At 42.2% G+C, this 19,366-nt stretch overlaps 2 protein-coding genes across 2 annotated transcripts; both read left to right on the forward strand.

Moving 5' to 3' along the window:
• Positions 1 to 1,165: 1,165 nt before the first annotated feature.
• LOC116371429 (zinc finger protein 391-like) lies at positions 1,166 to 4,801 on the forward strand. Its single transcript, XM_031820295.1, has 2 exons — positions 1,166 to 1,819; positions 3,525 to 4,801. The coding sequence occupies exons 1-2, from the start codon at positions 1,408 to 1,410 to the stop codon at positions 3,836 to 3,838; spliced, it is 726 nt and encodes a 241-aa protein (XP_031676155.1). The 5' UTR covers positions 1,166 to 1,407; the 3' UTR covers positions 3,839 to 4,801.
• Positions 4,802 to 8,653: 3,852 nt separating this feature from the next.
• LOC116371426 (oocyte zinc finger protein XlCOF19-like) lies at positions 8,654 to 18,184 on the forward strand. Its single transcript, XM_031820291.1, has 3 exons — positions 8,654 to 8,702; positions 9,834 to 10,229; positions 17,330 to 18,184. Exons 2-3 carry the CDS (start codon positions 9,866 to 9,868, stop codon positions 17,965 to 17,967), a joined length of 1,002 nt encoding a protein of 333 aa, XP_031676151.1. The 5' UTR covers positions 8,654 to 8,702; positions 9,834 to 9,865; the 3' UTR covers positions 17,968 to 18,184.
• The last annotated feature ends 1,182 nt before the right edge of the window (positions 18,185 to 19,366 follow it).

The following is a 19,366-nucleotide window of genomic DNA, read 5'->3' on the forward strand; positions in this document are numbered from 1 at the left end:
ATTATGTAGGTTGGTAGAAATGATCCAACCATTGTGTAGATTGGTGGAAATGATCCAACCATTATGTAGGTTGGTGGAAATCCCCATCGACTGAGGATGAGGGGTCTCCATTTTGCAGTGTAATAATGATGTTGAATAATAATAAACTACAATCCTCAATCTGACTCCATTACCATGTGAACGCTATAGGGCCCGTAATAGAATCCAGTGGGTATAGCCAAGGTTGTGAGCCTATCGTCACCACTCAGAATACTATAAGATGCCAGTGTCTAGGTTTACCATTATGCAACTATTATTAAGGCTGAGGAACAAGGAGCTAATATTGATGTCTTAGCATTAAATGATTGAGTTAACCTTAGCTCAGAGATGCACCGTTGGAGACTGAGAATACGTTCTAATATGTGCTACTTTTCTTTGGACAGTGCCTTCTGAAAGTATTCAGACCCCTTGACTTGTTCCACTTTTTGTTTTGTTACAGACTTATATTAAACAAACAAAATTAAATCCTCATCAATCTACACACAATACCACATGACAATGACAAAGAAAAAACTGATTTGTAGATTGTTTTGCAAATTTATATTAAAAAAAACATGTTTTAAACTTTATCACCTTTACATTCAGTACCAGTCAAAGGTTTGGACACCACTCATTCCAGGGTTTTCTTTATTTAGACAATTTTCTACATTGTAGAATAATAGTGAAGACATCAAAACTATGAAATAACACATGGAATCATGTAGTAACCAAAAGGTGTTAAACAAATCTAAATATCGAATCTAAACAGAACAATGAGCCAGATGTTGCACCTGACGTATAAATGTGAGGCATCCGGTTGACGGTTTTCACTCACAACCAAATGTGGTGATGAGAGGAAGCCCAGTGGTAGAAGATAGAGCAAGATGGATTCTGGCCGACATTCTGCTGATTTTCCCATCAATGAATCGTTTGATCTCAATACAGTTTTTTTGTTTCCATAACTAGAATCTGTAACAAAATAGAGTGGACTACGTTTTGAAGACATGACGTTTTGCCAAATTTTCAACTTGTTATCTGAAAATAATATAGATCGATTTTACTCATCTGCGTTACCCACTCCAGTCAGCAGATGGCGGTCTGGGAATTTAAGGTTATGCTGCTGTGTGACGTATAATCTAGTGGACGGAACGCTTCTTTCAAAAGCAGCAACAGTTCGTCAGACACCTCCGTAGCTTGATAGACAAAATAGACGAACCAATAAAGCTCTTTAGTCGCTTTAGTGTATATTTAACACTGTGTTTTAAACACACTTCTGTCGTCTACTAAGTTATCCGATTTAATTTCATATTTACGGTGTTGTTATTGGTCATCTAGTTAAGTTAAGTTTTATTAAGTTAGCATTAGCCTAGCTAGCTAATATCCCCGACCATGAGTTCACTAAGCTACTCTCCTCCTGTAAAAGAAGAGGAGGTCTGCTGGACGGAGGAAGAAGCTCTGGTGAAAGAGGAAGAGAAAGATGTTACAATAGAAAAACAAGTAGAGGGCGAGGCTGCTACAGTGAAAGAAGAAGAGAAAGACGTTTCAGTGAAAGAAGAGGAAGACTCGTTCAGAGTGAAAGAGGAGGAGGATGTTACAGTAAAAGAAGAGGAGGATGCAGTTTTTGGAGTGAAAGAGGAGGAGAGGGAGATGACTGTTACATCGAAAAAAGAGGAGGAGGAGGAAGAGGAGGAAACTGGATATCTGGGCCCGGTTTCCCAAAGTCATCTTAAGGCATCCAATGGTTCTAACGATGAACTTAACCGTGAAATGGTTTTGAGAAACCGTTCCCTGATTAACACTAGTAAGTACTGTCTTAAATACAGAGGCACAAACTCTGCAGTTGTTGAACTGATGTGTGGTGTTAATGTTTGGTTTTGATTGGGACACATGCTAAGATGGCTGGCTGGCTAGACATTATTAAATGATAGTTAGATAGCTAGACATTATTAAATGATAGTTAGATAGCTAGACATTATTAAATGATAGCTAGATAGCTCGCTACTGGGTTATAGATTGAGGTAGTTTATTTGCATGTTCAACTAGCTGGCTAGCTAGATTCATATATTTTACATCTATCTACAGTTTGAATGGTCTGGAGCCTGGTGTTGTTTTGAACCAGGTTACAGTTTGAATGGTCTGGAGCCTGGTGTTGTTTTGAACCAGGTTACAGTTTGAATGGTCTGGAGCCTGGTGTTGTTTTGAACCAGGTTACAGTTTGAATGGTCTAGAGCCTGGTGTTGTTGTGACCAAGGAGCTTTCACTCAGATGGAACCAGGTTTCAGCTGCTGTTCGATGTTGACGTCCTTCGTCCCAGAGAGGTGAAAACATCCCCCCGGGACTGGACACGACCCGGCAAATATATTTTTTGGGGAGAAGATCATGACTTTTGCAATGAAAAACATGTCCTGGTCCAAAGGGCAGGACAGAAATATGCTCTCAGACTAGATGAATTTGTTCATTTAATAACCTGAACCAGAGTTACTCAAAGGATCTGATGATAAAGGCCTCAGTCTAGATATTGGTTTGACCTTCGTTTTTTAGATTTTTCATAATTGTAATCTACTACCTTTCGTACTTGAAGTTAATGAAGTATTTTATTGTTGACATCTTTGTTTTTTTATGCCTCACTGCTTTATCACATGGCCACATTCTCATGTTCCAATGTGAATTCTTTAAGAGATGGGCGGGTCTAAGGCTCTAGAGGGTGTGAAGGATGATAAATGGGCGTGAACAAAGAGCAGCACTGAAGATATACAGCAATAGACAATGTAGTAATGATAATGGTTTGCCTAATGGGGGAACCTGGTGAGATATATACTGTTAATGGTTTGCCTAATGGGGGGGAACCTGGTGAGATAAATACTGTTAATGGTTTTCCTAATGGGGGAACTTGGTGAGATAAATACTGTTAATGGTTTGGGGGAACTTGGTGATATAAATACTGTTAATGGTTTGCCTAATGGGGGAACTTGGTGAGATATATACTGTTAATGGTTTGCCTAATGGGGGAACCTGGTGAGATAAATACCGTTAATAGTTTGCCTAATGGGGGAACCTGGTGAGATAAATACCGTTAATAGTTTGCCTAATGGGGGAACTTGGTGAGATATATACTGTTAATGGTTTGCCTAATGGGGGAACCTGGTGATATAATGTTCAGAGAATCCATTTAGACAATTTGGTGAAAGTATTCCTTTTCTAAATAATAAAAGACGAAAAGATATCTGACACACTGCTTCTGGTTTCAGCAACTGTAATAATGTATTTATAGCCTGGAATCATCCACTATACTACTGTGGAAACAATAATACAAAATAAGTCTGTTGTTGCTCACTTGACTGTCTTTTTAAGATAATTGTCAAATACGTTTGTAAAAGCATTTAAACATTCATTAAGGATGTAAATTGTTGTACGACATCATGGGGATCACCTTTTTAGCTAAAATAAACAGTGGATTTCTGTTGTTGTGGCCATTAACCATCTGTCTGACTTTGTTGTTCACACAGGAGAGAGACGTGACTCTTGTGGATTCTCTGGGGAGCCTCACAAACATCATGAAGCTGACGAGGCAGAGAAGAGTCTCTCCACATCAGAACACCTCAAGAAACACCAGCGGAAACCCACAGGGAAGAAATCTCACCGCTGCTCTGTCTGTGGGAAGAGTTACTCAAGATCAGATTCACTGAAGGCACACCAGAGAATTCACACAGGGAAGAAGTCTCACCACTGCTCTGACTGTGGGAAGACTTACTCAAGATCAGATTCACTAAAAGTACACCAGAAAAAAACACATTGGAGAGAAACCTCACTGCTGCTCTAATTGTGGGAAGAGTTGCACCTCTTTAGCAACCCTAAAAATACATCAGAGAATCCATAGAAGAGAAAAACCTTATAGCTGCTCTGATTGTGGGAAGTGTTTTGTTTTGTCAGGACATTTAAAATCACACCAGAGAACCCACACAGGACAGAAACCTTATAGCTGTCATCTATGTGGGAGGAGTTTTAGGCACTTAAGCAGCCTGATAGTACACCAGAGAATACACACAGGAGAGAAACCTTACCAATGCTCTGACTGCGGAAAGAGTTTTGTTTCGTCAGGACTTTTAAAATCACACCAGAGAACACACACAGGAGAGAAACCTCATAGCTGTGATCAATGTGACAAGAGATACTCTGATAAAAGATCTCTGATTAAACATCAGAAAATACATACATGAAGGAGTTGTTCAATGTGAGAAGAGTTTTACTGAATCTAGAGAGTTGACTTTGCACCAGAGAATACGTCATATCAATGAAAAAAATGTCACAATGCAATAGGAGTAGGGTAATGATGTCATAATGAAGAAACCCTAAATGTTTGTTTGATTTCAGCTGTGGATTGAAATGAAAGATGAACTATTTATGTGATTAGCCAAAAAGTGTTTGCGTTATGAAAAGAAAACTACATTGTAGTTAAAAATATTTAGTTTTTTTTTTCAATTATGATAAATAACTGAGTTTTTATTGGTACAATTATATTGTTTACTAACAATGTAGTAAAACTAGTTTATATTTCTGGTTGGATATTACATCCTATTCTTACTATTTTAATCAATGTCTTTTCCTTAGAATGTTCATTAGTCTTTCAGTTTTTATTCTCATTTTTTTTCTGTTTGTTGTGTTGGAAATATTTATCTTTATCTTTTATTGTCATTGTTTTTATTCATTGTTTTTTTCCTGTGAATCCATTGTGTTGCATTGTGTCTGAAATGTGCTGTATAAATAAAGCTTGATTTGATTTGAATATATTACAAAACAAATCCCACTTTTCCAGCCTGCTGAAGGCGTGGTGGAGAGGTAAACACCACCCCCGACTCTACCAGGGGCTTGAGGTGGTCTCCCACAGCTCTGCTTATGTCATGTTCTGTGGCCTTGCCGTTCCATTTCTTGACTGCCCCTGCAACACAGAAAGAAATATATTTAGTAATATTATATAAAACTCTCAAAGTAATGGATATGGAGCATCTACGGCCTCAGTTACACCTGGCACCTAAATGTGACTTCTGTCATCTGATCATTCCAAGCTGCATTAGGTCTGGATGCACAAAAATCACGATGTGCTGCATTAGGTTTAGATCTGCCAGAATGGGCATTGTGTTCGGAATTGCCAGAGTATCTGTGACCAACAGATGCATATCTGTATTCCCAAGGGGACATAAATATTTACCATCTAAACCGTGTATGACCTCTCACCTCTCTGGCTGTGGATGTGTTCTTCCTAACCAGTCCCTCAACAGCTCTCTGACTGAGCTCCATCCTCACTGGGTCTTCAGAGGAGAGGAAGGCTGAGGAGGGATGGAAGGATGAATGGATCAATCAGTCAACAAGTCAGTAATATAAAGAGGGTGTTGATCATCTTAAATGTCTGTCTCCCACCCATGGAGAGACCTTTATACTGTATCCAGGGTTGGGTAGGTTACTTTCTAAATGTAATCTGTTAGTTACTAGTTACCTGTCTAAAAGTGTCATCAGTAACATAACTGTTGGATTCCCCAAACTAACTAATGTAATCTGATTACTTTTAGATGACTTTCTCCTCGAGAGGTTCAACTTAGTACCACAGTCATCAAATCTATAACCTTAACCACACTGCTAACCCTAATGGCTAACTGCTAACCCTAATGCCTACCTTGTCTCAGACCTTACCTTATATTCATCATTGTGCTTTTGTAATTACAGGTGTTGCTGTAATGTACAGATATGATCAAATTCCTTTCAGGATGGAAGGTGAATGGATCAATCAGTCAGTTATATAAAGAGAGCGTTGATCAGTTTAAATGTCCATCTCCCATTAATGGAGAGACCTGCAGTGCATTCGGAAAGTATTCAGACCCCTTCACTTTTTCCATATTTTGTTACGTTACAGCCTTATTCTAAATTTGATTTAATAAAACGTTTTCCTCATCAATCTACACACAATACCCCATAATAACATCACAATATCCCATAATGACATCACAATACCCCATAATGACATCACAATACCCCATAATGACAAAGTGAAAACATGTTCTAGAAATGTGTGCAAATGTATTAAAAATAAAAAACAGAAAAAACGTATTTACATAAGTATTCAGACCCTTTTCTAAGAGACCTGAAATTGAGCTCAGGTGCATCTTGTTTCTATTGATCATCCTTGAGATGTTTCTACAACTTAATTGGAATCCACCTGTGGTAAAGTCAATTGATTGGAAATGATTTGGAAAGGCACAACACCTGTCTATATAAGATGCCACAGTTGAGAGTGCATGTCAGAGCAAAAAACCAAGCCATGAGGTAGAAGGAATCGTCTGTAGAGCTCTGAGACAGGATTGTGTCGAGGCACAGATCTGAAGAGGGTACCAACATGCTCCCAGTGGATCAGAAGTTTACATACACTCAATTAGTATTTGGTAGCATTGCCTTTAAATTGTTTAACTTGGGTCAAACGTTTCAGATAGCCTTCACAAGCTTCCCACAATAAGTTGGGTGAATTTTGGCCTATTCCTCCTGACAGAGCTGGTGTAACTGAGTCAGGTTTGTAGGCCTCCATGCTCACACATGCTTTTTCGGTTCTGTTGAGAAAATTGAGGTAAGGGCTTTGTGATGGCCACTCCAACACCTTCACTTTGTTGTCTTAAGCCATTTTACCACAACTTTGGAAGTATGCTTGGGGTCACCGTCCATTTGGAAGACCCTTTTGCGATCAAGGTTTAACTTCCTGACTGATGTCTTGAGATGTTGCTTCAATATATCCACATAATTTTCCTTCCTCGCGATGCCATCTATTTTGTGAAGTGCACCAGTCCTCCTGCAGCAAAGCACCCCCACAACATGATGCTTCCACCCCCGTGCTTCAAGGTTGGGATGGTGTTCTTCAGCTTGCAAGCCTCCCCCTTTTTCCTCCAAACATAACGATGGTCATTATGACCAAACAGTTCTATATTTGTTTCATCAGACCAGAGGACATTTCTCCAAAAAGTACAATCTGTGTCCCCATGTGCAGTTGCAAACCATAGTCTGGCTTTTTTATGGCGGTTTTGGAGCAGTGGCTTCTTCCTTGTCGAGCGGCCTTTCAGGTTATGTCCTGTTTGGCCCTGTCCGGGGGTGTCCTCGGATGGGGCCACAGTGTCTCCTGACCCCTCCTGTCTCAGCCTCCAGTATTTATGCTGCAGTAGTTTATGTGTCGGGGGGCTGGGGTCAGTTTGTTATATCTGGAGTACTTCTCCTGTCCTATTCGGTGTCCTGTGTGAATCTAAGTGTGCGTTCTCTAATTCTCTCCTTCTCTCTTTCTTTCTCTCTCTCGGAGGACCTGAGCCCTAGGACCATGCCCCAGGACTACCTGACATGATGACTCCTTGCTGTCCCCAGTCCACCTGGCCATGCTGCTGTTCCAGTTTCAACTGACCTGAGCCCTAGGACCATGCCCCAGGACTACCTGACATGATGACTCCTTGCTGTCCCCAGTCCACCTGGCCATGCTGCTGCTCCAGTTTCAACTTCCACCTGACTGTGCTGCTGCTCCAGTTTCAACTGTTCTGCCTTATTATTATTCGACCATGCTGGTCATTTATGAACATTTGAACATCTTGGCCATGTTCTGTTATAATCTCCACCCGGCACAGCCAGAAGAGGACTGGCCACCCCACATAGCCTGGTTCCTCTCTAGGTTTCTTCCTAGGTATTGGCCTTTCTAGGGAGTTTTTCCTAGCCACCGTGCTTCTACACCTGCATTGCTTGCTGTTTGGGGTTTTAGGCTGGGTTTCTGTACAGCACTTTGAGATATCAGCTGATGTACAAAGGGCTATATAAATAAATTTGATTTGATATAGAACTTGTTTTACTGTGGATATAGATTATTTTATACCTGTTTCCTCCAGCATCTTCACTAGGTCTTTTGATGTTGTTCTGGGAATGATTTGCACTTTTCACACCAAAGTACGTTCATCTCTAGGAGACAGAACGCGTTCTCCTTCCTGAGCGGTATGACAGCTGCATGGTTCCATGGTGTTTATACTTGTGGACTATTGTTTGTACAGATGAACGTGGTACCTTCAGGCGTTTGGAAATTGTTCCCAAGGATGAACCAGACTTGTGGAGGTCTACAATCTTTTTTCTGAGGTCTTGGCTGATTTCTTTTGATTTTCCCATGATGTCAAGCAAAGAAGCACTGAGTTTGAAGGTAGGCCTTGAAATACATCCACAGGTACACCTCCTGACTCCTGACTCCTGACTCACATTATGTCAATTAGCCTATCAGAGGCTTCTAAAATATGACATAATTTTCTGGAATTTTCCAAGCTGTTTAAAGGCACAGTCAATTTAGTGTATGTAAACTTCTGACCCACTGGAATTGTGATACAGGGAATTACAAGTGAAATAATCTGTCTGTAAAGAATTGTTGGAACAATTACGTGTCATGCACAAAGTAGATGTCCTAACTGACTTGCCAAAAACTATAGTTTGTGAGCAAGACATTTGTGGAGTGGTTGAAAAATTTGTTTTAATGACTCCAACCTAAGTGCATGTAAACTTCTGACTTCAACTGCAATTTATTTTTTATTATTTACTTATAAATGCCTCAAATGTTTAAACTGCATTACCCCATCACAAAAAAAACATTCTGCTAAGGCACTTGTCACTCTCTACATCGGTCAGCTACATTGGTGAGCATAGTTAGTAGAATAATGAATGGTTTGGTAAGATTTTGGCGGTCAACTTTTAGAAGGTTAGTAAGTTAATTATGTAAACCACCTAACATTCACTGAACATTTAGTATTTGACGCAGAAGAAGAAGCCTGAAGTAGGATTACTAGATACAAACTCGGTTTACCGTTTTATCTGTGCATTTATTGTCAGAGTAGAGGACATTGTGAATTTCAGGTAAAATAACAACTCCATGTTTATATCCCAGGACAATTGAGCTAGCAACAGCAAGCTATCTAAATTGCCATGAATGTTTAATGTTTTTCGACCAGTCCCACAATTTAATATAGTTGGTTCATTTTGATATTTCAAACTGCTGATCGAGTCTGGATGGACAAAATGAACATGCTCGTGACAAACGAGTCAGCATGTAAAACGTTAGCATACAAACTTGGTAGCACAGAGTAAATCAAATTTACTGTTTATATATAGTAGATCAATATGACGTTGTGTCTTGTATGTAGTTTAGAAGATATCGGAAGTTAATAAATATGTAGTGTAATGAAACAACAGGACGCAGGTCTCAAACCCTCGACCTTCTAGCCCGAGCGCGCTATCGACTGTGCCGCAAACCGCTCTCGAGAAAACAACAGTTTGCACATATAGGTAACCAGATTGTGACTGCTTCTACGTTACTAAGTCTTTAACCACACTGTGTTGTTACATTGGTGGGTAAAAACTCATGCTTCCTATCGATTAACTTTTTGTCTGAATATAAACTCGACATTTTACTCAACTGCGTTACCACTCCAGTCAGCAGATGGCTGTCTGGGAATTTAAGGCGATGCTGTTGGTGTGACGTATAATCTAGTGGACGGAACGCTTCTTTCAAAAGCAGCAACAGTTGGTCAGATACCTCGGTAGCTTGATAGACAAAATAAACGAACCAATAAAGCTCTTTAGACGCTTTAGTGTATGTTAGCCACTGTGTTTTAAACACACTTCTGTCGTCTAGTTAGTTATCCGATTTAATGTAATATTTACGATGTTATTGGTCTGCTCATGGCAATTTAGATTGCTGCTCATTCATTAGCCTAGCTAGCTAACATCCATGACCATGAGTTCACTAAGCTACTCTCCTCCTGATAAAGAAGAGGAGGTCTGCTGGACGGAGAAAGAGGATATGTGGCTGAACGTTGTCGTAAAAGAGGAGAAAGAAGAGGAGGCTGTTACCGTGAAAGAAGAAGAGAAAGACGTTTCAGTGGAAGAAGAGAAAGACGTTTCAGTGAAAGAAGAGGAAGACGCGTTCAGAGTGAAAGAGGAGGAAGATGTTACAGTAAAAGAAGAGGAGGGGAAAGAGGAGGATGCAGTTTTTGGAGTGAAAGAGGAGGAGGGGGAGATGACTGTCACTTCCAGAAAGGTGGAGGAAGAAGATGAAGGAACTGGATATCTTGGCCCGGTTTCCCAAACGCATCTTAAGGCATCCAATGGTAACGATGAACTTAGCCATAAAATGGTTTTGGGAAACCGGTCCCTGATTAACACTAGTAAGTACTGTCTTAAATACAGAGGCACAAACTCTGCAGTTGTTGAACTGATGTGTGGCTATGAATGAGTAAATCTACAATTGCCTCATCCGTATTTGGACGTTAAAATGATTCAGACCCATTGGCTTTTCCCTCGTTATGTTATGTTACAGCCTTATTTTAAAACGGTTTAAATATATATATATATACACAATGACAAAAGAAAAACAGATTTTTAGAAAATTTGGGAAAAAAACAACAACTGAAATCACATTTAAGTATTCAGACCCTTTCCTCAGTACTTTTATGGCAGCAATTACAGCCTTCAGGCTTCTTGGGTATGACACTACAAGCTTGGCACACTTTGGGGACTGTCTCCCATTGTTCTCTGCATAGAAAAAAGTATTCAGAGTCGTTGTCCTGAAGCCACTCCTGCGTTGTCTTGGCTGTGTGCTTAGAGTCGTTGTCCTGTTGGAAGGTGAACCTTCACCCCAGTCTGAGGTTCTGAGCGCTCTGGAGCAGATTTTCATCAAGGATCTCTCTGTACTTGCTCTGTTCATCTTACCCTCAATGCTGACTAGTTCCCTCAAGCCTGACTAGTCCTCCAGTCCCTGCCACCATAGGGATGGTGCCAGACGTGATGCTCGTCATTCAGGCCAAAGAGTTTAATCTATGTTTCAACAGACCAGAGAATCTTGTTTCTCATGGTCTGAGAGTCAGGAAACAGGATGCACCTGATCTCAATTTAGGGTCTAAATACTTATGTAAATAAGGTATTCATGTTTTTTATTTTAATAAATGTGCAAACATTTTTTTTTTAATGTTATCATTATAGTGTATTGTGTGTAGATTAATGAGGAAAACATTTAATTTAATCCATTTTAGAATAAGGATGTAATGTAACAAAATGTGGAGAAAGTGAAGGGGTCTGAATACTTTCCAAGTGCACTGTATGTAATCTGTAATTACAACATCCATATTTTGACTTTTAAAATCTTTATTTATAACCATTGATTCTTGAAGAATATAACACATGCCTCATGAGCTTAGTTCAACTGTTGTACCCCATCAGAACCCAAAATAAACTTCTTTTTTTTATCCAATGATTAAAAACAATTTAAATCAACACTGTATAGCCTCAACATGGTTAAAACTATAATGTTCATATCATGGATGGTCAGTCCTTGCATCCATAGGTCTGTCTGAATTTGAGAGTAGTTACATTTCTCCAGCCCCATCCATCTTATTACCAAAATAATGGTGTAATTACAGCTTTGTTATTGGTTGAACTGCAGATTGGGTGATTTTTATTTTTAAAGGGACAACCTAGTTTTTCTGGGCCAAACCAAGTTAATACATAGTTGATACAATGTTTCCAGTTCCTAGCAGACAGGCCATGTGTAGCCAATGTTTCCAGTTCCTAGCAGACAGGCCATGTGTAGCCAATGTTTCCAGTTCCTAGCAGACAGGCCATGTGTAGCCAATGTTTCCAGTTCCTAGCAGACAGGCCATGTGTAGCCAATGTTTCCAGTTCCTAGCAGACAGGCCATGTGTAGCCAATGTTTCCAGTTCCTAGCAGACAGGCCATGTGTAGCCAATGTTTCCAGTTCCTAGCAGACAGGCCATGTGTAGCCAATGTTTCCAGTTCCTAGCAGACAGGCCATGTGTAGCCAATGTTTCCAGTTCCTAGCAGACAGGCCATGTGTAGCCAATGTTTCCAGTTCCTAGCAGACAGGCCATGTGTAGCCAATGTTTCCAGTTCCTAGCAGACAGGCCATGTGTAGCCAATGTTTCCAGTTCCTAGCAGACAGGCCATGTGTAGCCAATGTTTCCAGTTCCTAGCAGACAGGCCATGTGTAGCCAATGTTTCCAGTTCCTAGCAGACAGGCCATGTGTAGCCAATGTTTCCAGTTCCTAGCAGACAGGCCATGTGTAGCCAATGTTTCCAGTTCCTAGCAGACAGGCCATGTGTAGCCAATGTTTCCAGTTCCTAGCAGACAGGCCATGTGTAGCCAATGTTTCCAGTTCCTAGCAGACAGGCCATGTGTAGCCAATGTTTCCAGTTCCTAGCAGACAGGCCATGTGTAGCCAATGTTTCCAGTTCCTAGCAGACAGGCCATGTGTAGCCAATGTTTCCAGTTCCTAGCAGACAGGCCATGTGTAGCCAATGTTTCCAGTTCCTAGCAGACAGGCCATGTGTAGCCAATGTTTCCAGTTCCTAGCAGACAGGCCATGTGTAGCCAATGTTTCCAGTTCCTAGCAGACAGGCCATGTGTAGCCAATGTTTCCAGTTCCTAGCAGACAGGCCATGTGTAGCCAATGTTTCCAGTTCCTAGCAGACAGGCCATGTGTAGCCAATGTTTCCAGTTCCTAGCAGACAGGCCATGTGTAGCCATGTTTCCAGTTCCTAGCAGACAGGCCATGTGTAGCCAATGTTTCCAGTTCCTAGCAGACAGGCCATGTGTAGCCAATGTTTCCAGTTCCTAGCAGACAGGCCATGTGTAGCCAATGTTTCCAGTTCCTAGCAGACAGGCCATGTGTAGCCAATGTTTCCAGTTCCTAGCAGACAGGCCATGTGTAGCCAATGTTTCCAGTTCCTAGCAGACAGGCCATGTGTAGCCAATGTTTCCAGTTCCTAGCAGACAGGCCATGTGTAGCCAATGTTTCCAGTTCCTAGCAGACAGGCCATGTGTAGCCAATGTTTCCAGTTCCTAGCAGACAGGCCATGTGTAGCCAATGTTTCCAGTTCCTAGCAGACAGGCCATGTGTAGCCAATGTTTCCAGTTCCTAGCAGACAGGCCATGTGTAGCCAATGTTTCCAGTTCCTAGCAGACAGGCCATGTGTAGCCAATGTTTCCAGTTCCTAGCAGACAGGCCATGTGTAGCCAATGTTTCCAGTTCCTAGCAGACAGGCCATGTGTAGCCAATGTTTCCAGTTCCTAGCAGACAGGCCATGTGTAGCCAATGTTTCCAGTTCCTAGCAGACAGGCCATGTGTAGCCAATGTTTCCAGTTCCTAGCAGACAGGCCATGTGTAGCCAATGTTTCCAGTTCCTAGCAGACAGGCCATGTGTAGCCAATGTTTCCAGTTCCTAGCAGACAGGCCATGTGTAGCCAATGTTTCCAGTTCCTAGCAGACAGGCCATGTGTAGCCAATGTTTCCAGTTCCTAGCAGACAGGCCATGTGTAGCCAATGTTTCCAGTTCCTAGCAGACAGGCCATGTGTAGCCAATGTTTCCAGTTCCTAGCAGACAGGCCATGTGTAGCCAATGTTTCCAGTTCCTAGCAGACAGGCCATGTGTAGCCAATGTTTCCAGTTCCTAGCAGACAGGCCATGTGTAGCCAATGTTTCCAGTTCCTAGCAGACAGGCCATGTGTAGCCAATGTTTCCAGTTCCTAGCAGACAGGCCATGTGTAGCCAATGTTTCCAGTTCCTAGCAGACAGGCCATGTGTAGCCAATGTTTCCAGTTCCTAGCAGACAGGCCATGTGTAGCCAATGTTTCCAGTTCCTAGCAGACAGGCCATGTGTAGCCAATGTTTCCAGTTCCTAGCAGACAGGCCATGTGTAGCCAATGTTTCCAGTTCCTAGCAGACAGGCCATGTGTAGCCAATGTTTCCAGTTCCTAGCAGACAGGCCATGTGTAGCCAATGTTTCCAGTTCCTAGCAGACAGGCCATGTGTAGCCAATGTTTCCAGTTCCTAGCAGACAGGCCATGTGTAGCCAATGTTTCCAGTTCCTAGCAGACAGGCCATGTGTAGCCAATGTTTCCAGTTCCTAGCAGACAGGCCATGTGTAGCCAATGTTTCCAGTTCCTAGCAGACAGGCCATGTGTAGCCAATGTTTCCAGTTCCTAGCAGACAGGCCATGTGTAGCCAATGTTTCCAGTTCCTAGCAGACAGGCCATGTGTAGCCAATGTTTCCAGTTCCTAGCAGACAGGCCATGTGTAGCCAATGTTTCCAGTTCCTAGCAGACAGGCCATGTGTAGCCAATGTTTCCAGTTCCTAGCAGACAGGCCATGTGTAGCCAATGTTTCCAGTTCCTAGCAGACAGGCCATGTGTAGCCAATGTTTCCAGTTCCTAGCAGACAGGCCATGTGTAGCCAATGTTTCCAGTTCCTAGCAGACAGGCCATGTGTAGCCAATGTTTCCAGTTCCTAGCAGACAGGCCATGTGTAGCCAATGTTTCCAGTTCCTAGCAGACAGGCCATGTGTAGCCAATGTTTCCAGTTCCTAGCAGACAGGCCATGTGTAGCCAATGTTTCCAGTACTCCCCCCCCCGCCCATACCCTAGCAGACAGGCCATGTGTAGCCAATGTTTCCAGTTCCTAGCAGACAGGCCATGTGTAGCCAATGTTTCCAGTTCCTAGCAGACAGGCCATGTGTAGCCAATGTTTCCAGTTCCTAGCAGACAGGCCATGTGTAGCCAATGTTTCCAGTTCCTAGCAGACAGGCCATGTGTAGCCAATGTTTCCAGTTCCTAGCAGACAGGCCATGTGTAGCCAATGTTTCCAGTTCCTAGCAGACAGGCCATGTGTAGCCAATGTTTCCAGTTCCTAGCAGACAGGCCATGTGTAGCCAATGTTTCCAGTTCCTAGCAGACAGGCCATGTGTAGCCAATGTTTCCAGTTCCTAGCAGACAGGCCATGTGTAGCCAATGTTTCCAGTTCCTAGCAGACAGGCCATGTGTAGCCAATGTTTCCAGTTCCTAGCAGACAGGCCATGTGTAGCCAATGTTTCCAGTTCCTAGCAGACAGGCCATGTGTAGCCAATGTTTCCAGTTCCTAGCAGACAGGCCATGTGTAGCCAATGTTTCCAGTTCCTAGCAGACAGGCCATGTGTAGCCAATGTTTCCAGTTCCTAGCAGACAGGCCATGTGTAGCCAATGTTTCCAGTTCCTAGCAGACAGGCCATGTGTAGCCAATGTTTCCAGTTCCTAGCAGACAGGCCATGTGTAGCCAATGTTTCCAGTTCCTAGCAGACAGGCCATGTGTAGCCAATGTTTCCAGTTCCTAGCAGACAGGCCATGTGTAGCCAATGTTTCCAGTTCCTAGCAGACAGGCCATGTGTAGCCAATGTTTCCAGTTCCTAGCAGACAGGCCATGTGTAGCCAATGTTTCCAGTTCCTAGCAGACAGGCCATGTGTAGCCAATGTTTCCAGTTCCTAGCAGACAGGCCATGTGTAGCCAATGTTTCCAGTTCCTAGCAGACAGGCCATGTGTAGCCAATGTTTCCAGTTCCTAGCAGACAGGCCATGTGTAGCCAATGTTTCCAGTTCCTAGCAGACAGGCCATGTGTAGCCAATGTTTCCAGTTCCTAGCAGACAGGCCATGTGTAGCCAATGTTTCCAGTTCCTAGCAGACAGGCCATGTGTAAGCCAATGTTTCCAGTTCCTAGCAGACAGGCCATGTGTAGCCAATGTTTCCAGTTCCTAGCAGACAGGCCATGTGTAGCCAATGTTTCCAGTTCCTAGCAGACAGGCCATGTGTAGCCAATGTTTCCTGTTCCTAGCAGACAGGCCATGTGTAGCCAATGTTTCCAGTTCCTAGCAGACAGGCCATGTGTAGCCAATGTTTCCAGTTCCTAGCAGACAGGCCATGTGTAGCCAATGTTTCCAGTTCCTAGCAGACAGGCCATGTGTAGCCAATGTTTCCAGTTCCTAGCAGACAGGCCATGTGTAGCCAATGTTTCCAGTTCCTAGCAGACAGGCCATGTGTAGCCAATGTTTCCAGTTCCTAGCAGACAGGCCATGTGTAGCCAATGTTTCCAGTTCCTAGCAGACAGGCCATGTGTAGCCAATGTTTCCAGTTCCTAGCAGACAGGCCATGTGTAACCAATGTGATTTATAGGATATTTTCTAACTGCAGGCTGCAATGTTTTTATGTGTTGGCTTTATGTAGGTTATTTTTACATAGTTGGCAATGGCAATAAAAGTTACTTTAAAATTGGTAGAATTTTCATTTAGATATAGAATATAGATTAACCACAGACAATGATGTTAAGATACAAGGACTAAACTCAGCAAAAAAAGAAACGTCCTCTCACTGTCAACTGCGTGTATTTTCATCAAACTTAACATGCGTAAATATTTGTATGAACATAACAAGATTCAACAACTGAGAGATAAACTGAACAAGTTCCACAGACATGTGACTAACAGAAATGCAATAATGTGTCCCTGAACAAAGGGGGGGGTCAAAATCAAAAGTGACATTCGGTATCTGGTGTGGCCACCAGCTGCATTAAGGGCTGCAGTGCATCTCCTCCTCATGGACTGCACCAGATTTGCCAGTTCTGTCCTGCAGGTGTGATGTTCGGATGTACTGATCCTGTGCAGGTGTTGTCACATGTGGTCTGCCACTGCGAGGACGATCAGCTGTCTGTCCTGTCTCCTTGTAGCGCTGTCTTAGTCGTCTCACAGTACGGACATTGCGATTTATTGCCCTGGCCACACCTGCCTGGTGTGTTCCTTGTTCTTCATGATGCTCTCTGCGCTTTTAACAGACCTCTGAGACTATCACAGTGCAGGTGCATTTATACGGAGACTTGATTACACACAGGTGGATTGTATTTATCATCATTAGTCATTTAGGTCAACATTGGATCATTCAGAGATCCTCACTGAACTTCTGGAGAGAGTTTGCTGCACTGAAAGTAAAGGGGCTGAATAATTTTGCACGCCCAATTTTTCAGTTTTTGATTTGTTAAAAAAGTTTGAAATATCCAATAAATGTCGTTCCACTTCATGATTGTGTCCCACTTGTTGTTGATTCTTCACAAAAAATACAGTTTTATATCTTTATGTTTGAAGCCTGAAATGTGGCAAAAGGTCGCAAAGTTCAAGGGGGCCTAATACTTTCGCAAGGCACTGTACTACATCCATAACTAGTGGTTTCCTCATTACCAGGGAAGAGTTTCTGCAACCAAATTGTGTGTGCATCGGCCCTCGTGGCGAAATTTTAGCAAACACAGAGTGGGGCCTATATTGGTGATCAAAGTCGTCTGGCACACCGCTTAGGATTTCAGCAACTTTAAAAACGTATTTCTAGCCTACAATCATCCACTTTACTACTAAGGTGTAAAAAAAAAATTCTGTCTGACTTTGTTTTTGTTGTTCACACAGGAGAGAGACATGACGATCGTGGATCCTCTGGGGAGCCTCAACAACATCATGAAGCTGAAGAGGCAGAGGAGAGTTTTTCTGCATCAGAACATCTCAAGAAACAGAAGCGGAAACGCACAGGGAAGAAATCTCACCGCTGCTCTGACTGTGGGAAGAGATTCACCTCTTCAGCAGACCTCAAAAGACATCAGAGAATCCATACAGGAGAGAAACCTTATAGCTGTGATCAATGTGGGAAGAGATTTACTGATCTAAGCAGCCTGAAAAGACACCAGAGAATTCACACTGGAGAGAAACCTTATAGCTGCACTGACTGTGGGAAGCGTTTTAATGTTCCAAGCAGCCTGAAAACACACCAAAGGATTCACACAGGAGAGAAACCTTATAGCTGTGATCAATGTGGGAAGAGTTTTGTTTCATCTAGCCAGCTGACTGTACACCAGAGAACACACACAGGAGAGAAATGTTATAGCTGTGATCAATGTGGGAAGAGTTTTGTTTCATCTAGCCAGCTGACTGCACACCAGAGAACACACACAGGAGATAAATCTCATAGCTGTGATCAATGTGGGAAGAGATACTCTGGTAAAAGATCTCTGATTAGACATCAGAAAATACACGAAGGAGTTGTTCCATGATATCAATAAAATGTCACAATGTAGAACCCTAAACGTTTGCCCCCTGATCTATTGATTTCATCATGATATGGATATTAGCCTCATCAGGCGAAAAATCCAGGTTCTGAAATGAAAGAGTACTATTTATGTGATTAACAAAAAGTGTTGCGTTACACTTATCTCGTCGGTGATCCACTTGAATCAAAATGCAACACTTCAAAATGTAGCGAGCTTACCACAAGCTGTCCTCTAACCAGTGATGTACACATTAAACCCAGATTCCATGTGGTTTTAGAGCTGTTCGTTTAATCAGGATGTGTAACCTCATCTCCTCCCTCCTTATAAGGAGCTCGTTTAAAAAAAATATATATTTGTTTCACACTTTGTAGGCTACTACTTTTTTCGGTTACTACATTCCATATGCGTTATTTCATAGTTGTGATGTCTTAATTATTATTCTACAATGTAGAAAATAGTTCAAATTAAGAAAAGCCCTTGAATGAGTAGTGAGTGTGTCCAACGTTTGACTGGTACTGTATGTCTGAACTATCAAATCTAATTTTATTACGTTTATTTGTCACATGCGCGGAATACAACAGTGAAATGCTTATATTTCGATGCACTCACAACATTCAGACATTTGTGTTACTGTCGACAATAGAAAGTCCTCACAAACAGGCGTCTTCTCCCTTCGGACAACGACAACACTCTGACCTGAGTGGGCGGGTGTAGTGTCCAGATGCGCATTTCGAAGCGCTCTGATTGGTTGGGAATTGCAGGGCTATGATGGGTGAGGGATAATTTAGGTAGGCTGAGCAGCCAATCTAACGGGACTGTGAGGGGACGTTAGGGGAAATTGAAGGGACTGTGAGGGGACGTTAGGTGGAGAGGAGCAGGATGTACTTTTTACTCACTACCAAATATTGCGATGAGAGGAAGCCCAGTGAAAGATGAGTGGGAGATGATAGAGTGAAATGGATTTTGTCCAACATTCTGCACATTTTCTCATCGATGAAACGTTTGATCTCAATACAGTTTTCTGTTTCCATAACTAGAATCTGCAAAAAACAGAGTGTACTACGTTTTGCGTTAAAATGGCGTTAAAAGTAGTGCAAGGGCGAATTGAGTTATTGCACGACCACACTTTACGCAGTGGGAGAAGATATGAGATGGATTCTGGCCATATGAACTCGGTAGCACAGAGTATATCAATTTGACATTGCAGAATAGTGCATTGTGGGAAGTTTAGAAGATATCCGGAAATAAATGAATAAATATGTAATAACGCAAAAACATAACTGTTTGTCCTTATAGGTAACCATAAAGTGACGACAACTAGCTTACTAAGTATTTAACCACACTGTGTTGTTTCATTTGTGTGTAAAAAAACATCATGCTTCCTACCCTTCAACTTGTCTGA

This window comes from Oncorhynchus kisutch, unplaced genomic scaffold (genome assembly GCF_002021735.2).
Source record: "Oncorhynchus kisutch isolate 150728-3 unplaced genomic scaffold, Okis_V2 scaffold3219, whole genome shotgun sequence".
Classification (NCBI taxonomy): Eukaryota; Metazoa; Chordata; class Actinopteri; order Salmoniformes; family Salmonidae; genus Oncorhynchus; species Oncorhynchus kisutch.